The sequence below is a fragment of the Corvus brachyrhynchos genome, unplaced genomic scaffold (assembly GCF_000691975.1).
Source record: "Corvus brachyrhynchos isolate BGI_N302 unplaced genomic scaffold, ASM69197v1 scaffold628, whole genome shotgun sequence".
Taxonomy (NCBI): Eukaryota; Metazoa; Chordata; class Aves; order Passeriformes; family Corvidae; genus Corvus; species Corvus brachyrhynchos.
The window spans coordinates 41,025-43,138 of NW_008239312.1; the positions used below are offsets into that span (position 1 = coordinate 41,025).

A 2,114-nucleotide genomic window follows, 5' to 3' on the forward strand; every position below is an offset into this window, starting at 1 on the left:
TTTAGGCCACACCCCTTCCTTTTAGGCCACGTGTCCCATTGGTCATTTACTCTGGAGCCACGCCCCTTTAGGCCACACCCCTTCCTTTTAGGCCATGTCCCATTGGTCATTTACTCTGGAGCCACGCCCCTTTAGGCCACACCCCTTCCTTTTAGGCCACGCCCCATTGGTTGTTTACACTTGGTGCCACGCCCGTTTTAGGCTCCACCCCTTTTGCATGCATTTATTGAGGCCACGCCCACATGGAGCCACGCCCCTTTAGGCCACACCCCTTCTGGGCCACGCCCCAATTGTTATTTCGGTTTGGTGCCACGCCCATTTTAGGCTCCACCCCTTTTAATCAGGCAGTTCTTGTGGCCACGCCCACCCGCGGCCCCGCCCCCTCACCAGGCGATGGTTCCGCCTCATCTGCCCCCGGAGCTGCGGAGAAATCGGGGTGGAAAGGGTTAAAAAAACCCCCAAATTTTGGGGTTTCCCCCAATATTCGAGGTCCACTCCCCATTTTTGGGGTCCCTCTCCCCATTTTGGTTCCTCTCCCCCCATTTTGGGGTCCCTGCCCCCATTTTGGGGCCTCTCTCCCCATTTTGGGGTCCTTTTTGTAATTTTTGGGGTCCCTCTCCCCATTTTGGGGTCCCAATACCAAAAATGCAAAGAATAATCCAGGCAGGGAGAGCGCCCCAAAAACCCCAAAATCCCTCCCGGACCCTTTCCCAACCCCCCCAAACCCCCGCTCATTGCCCGTTTCCCCCCGAAAAATCCCCAAATCTCCCCTAAAACCTTTCCCTGGAATACCAAAAATGCAGAGAACAATCTGGGTGAAGAACACCCCAAAATTCAGGGTCCCTCTCCCCATTTTGGGGCCTCTCTCCCCATTTTGGGGCCTCCTTCCCCATTTTTGGGGTCCCTCTCCCCATTTCTGGGGTCCCTCTCCCCATTTTCGGGGTCCCTCTCCCCATTTTGGGGTCCCCTTCCCCATTTTTGGGATCCCTTTTGCCATTTTTGGGGTCCCTCTCCCCATTTTAAGGGTCCCTCTCCCCATTTAAGGGTCCCTCTCCCCATTTTGGGGTCCCTCTCCCCATTTTTTGGGTCCCCTTCCCCATTTTCGGGGTCCCTACCGGCGTCAGGGCCCCGGTCAGCAGCTGCAGCAGGGTGCTCTTCCCGACCCCATTGGGGCCCACGATGCAAACTGGGAATTGGGGGGGGGGGGCCCGAATTAGGGCAGGGGCCCCTCGACCCCCCCCAGGGGGGGATTTTGGGGCCATTCCGGTGATTTTGGGGCCATTGCAGGGATTTTGGGGCCCACCTCGGGATTCCATGTCGATCCCAAAGTCCAGGTTCCGGAACAGCAGCTCCTGGCCCTCGTAGCCAAAATCCACGCCTGGGATTTGGGGCAGGGGGGGGGGGAGGAAAAAAAACCCCAAAATCCAACTTGGAACCCTCAAAATCCCCCCCGAGACCCCCCCAAATTCCATCCTGGCCCCCAAAATCCCTCCTGGACCCTTTCCCAACCCCCCCAAACCCCCGCTCATTGCCCGTTTCCTCCCCAAAATCCCCAAATCTCCCCCAAAACCTTTCCCTGGAATACCAAAACCTCAGAGAATAATCCAGGCGGGAAAAGAGCCCCAAACACCCCAAAATCCCTCCTGGACCCTTTCCCAACCCCCCCAAACCCTCTCTCATTGCCCGTTTCCCCCCGAAAAATCCCCAAATCTCCCCTAAAACCTTTCCCTGGAATACCAAAACTGCAGAGAATAATCCAGGCAGGGAGAGTGCCCCAAATACCCCAAAATCCCTCCTGGACCCTTCCCCAACCCCCCCTAACCCCCTCTCATTGCCCGTTTCCTCCCCAAAATCCCCAAATCTCCCCCAAAACTTTTCCCTGGAATACCAAAAACGTGGAGAATAATCCGGATGGGGAAAGCGTCCCAAACACCCCAAAATCCCTCCCGGACCCTTTCCCAAACCCCCCTAAAACCCCCCAAATGCCCCTTCCCCGCCCGGTACCGTGCAGGCCGAGGATGGGGGGGCTCAGGGGGGGCGGGTTGGGGAAGGTGAAGCGCACGGAATATTCCCGGGGCCGCCGCAGCAGCTCCGGGGCCTCGGCCGCGCCCTCG

General features: G+C 57.9%; 1 protein-coding gene across 1 annotated transcript in view; it reads right to left on the reverse strand.

Annotated features, from left to right (window-relative positions):
• Positions 1-321: 321 nt before the first annotated feature.
• Positions 322-2,114, reverse strand: part of ABCF1 (ATP binding cassette subfamily F member 1) — a 7,207-nt gene continuing 5,414 nt past the window's right edge. Inside the window, exons 5-8 of the mRNA XM_017740730.1 lie at positions 2,005-2,113; positions 1,304-1,378; positions 1,116-1,186; positions 322-420 (exon numbers count right to left, since the gene is read on the reverse strand). Of these exons, the coding sequence (XP_017596219.1) occupies positions 337-420; positions 1,116-1,186; positions 1,304-1,378; positions 2,005-2,113 (339 nt within the window). The 3' untranslated portion in view covers positions 322-336. The remainder of the gene's footprint in view (positions 421-1,115; positions 1,187-1,303; positions 1,379-2,004; position 2,114) is intronic.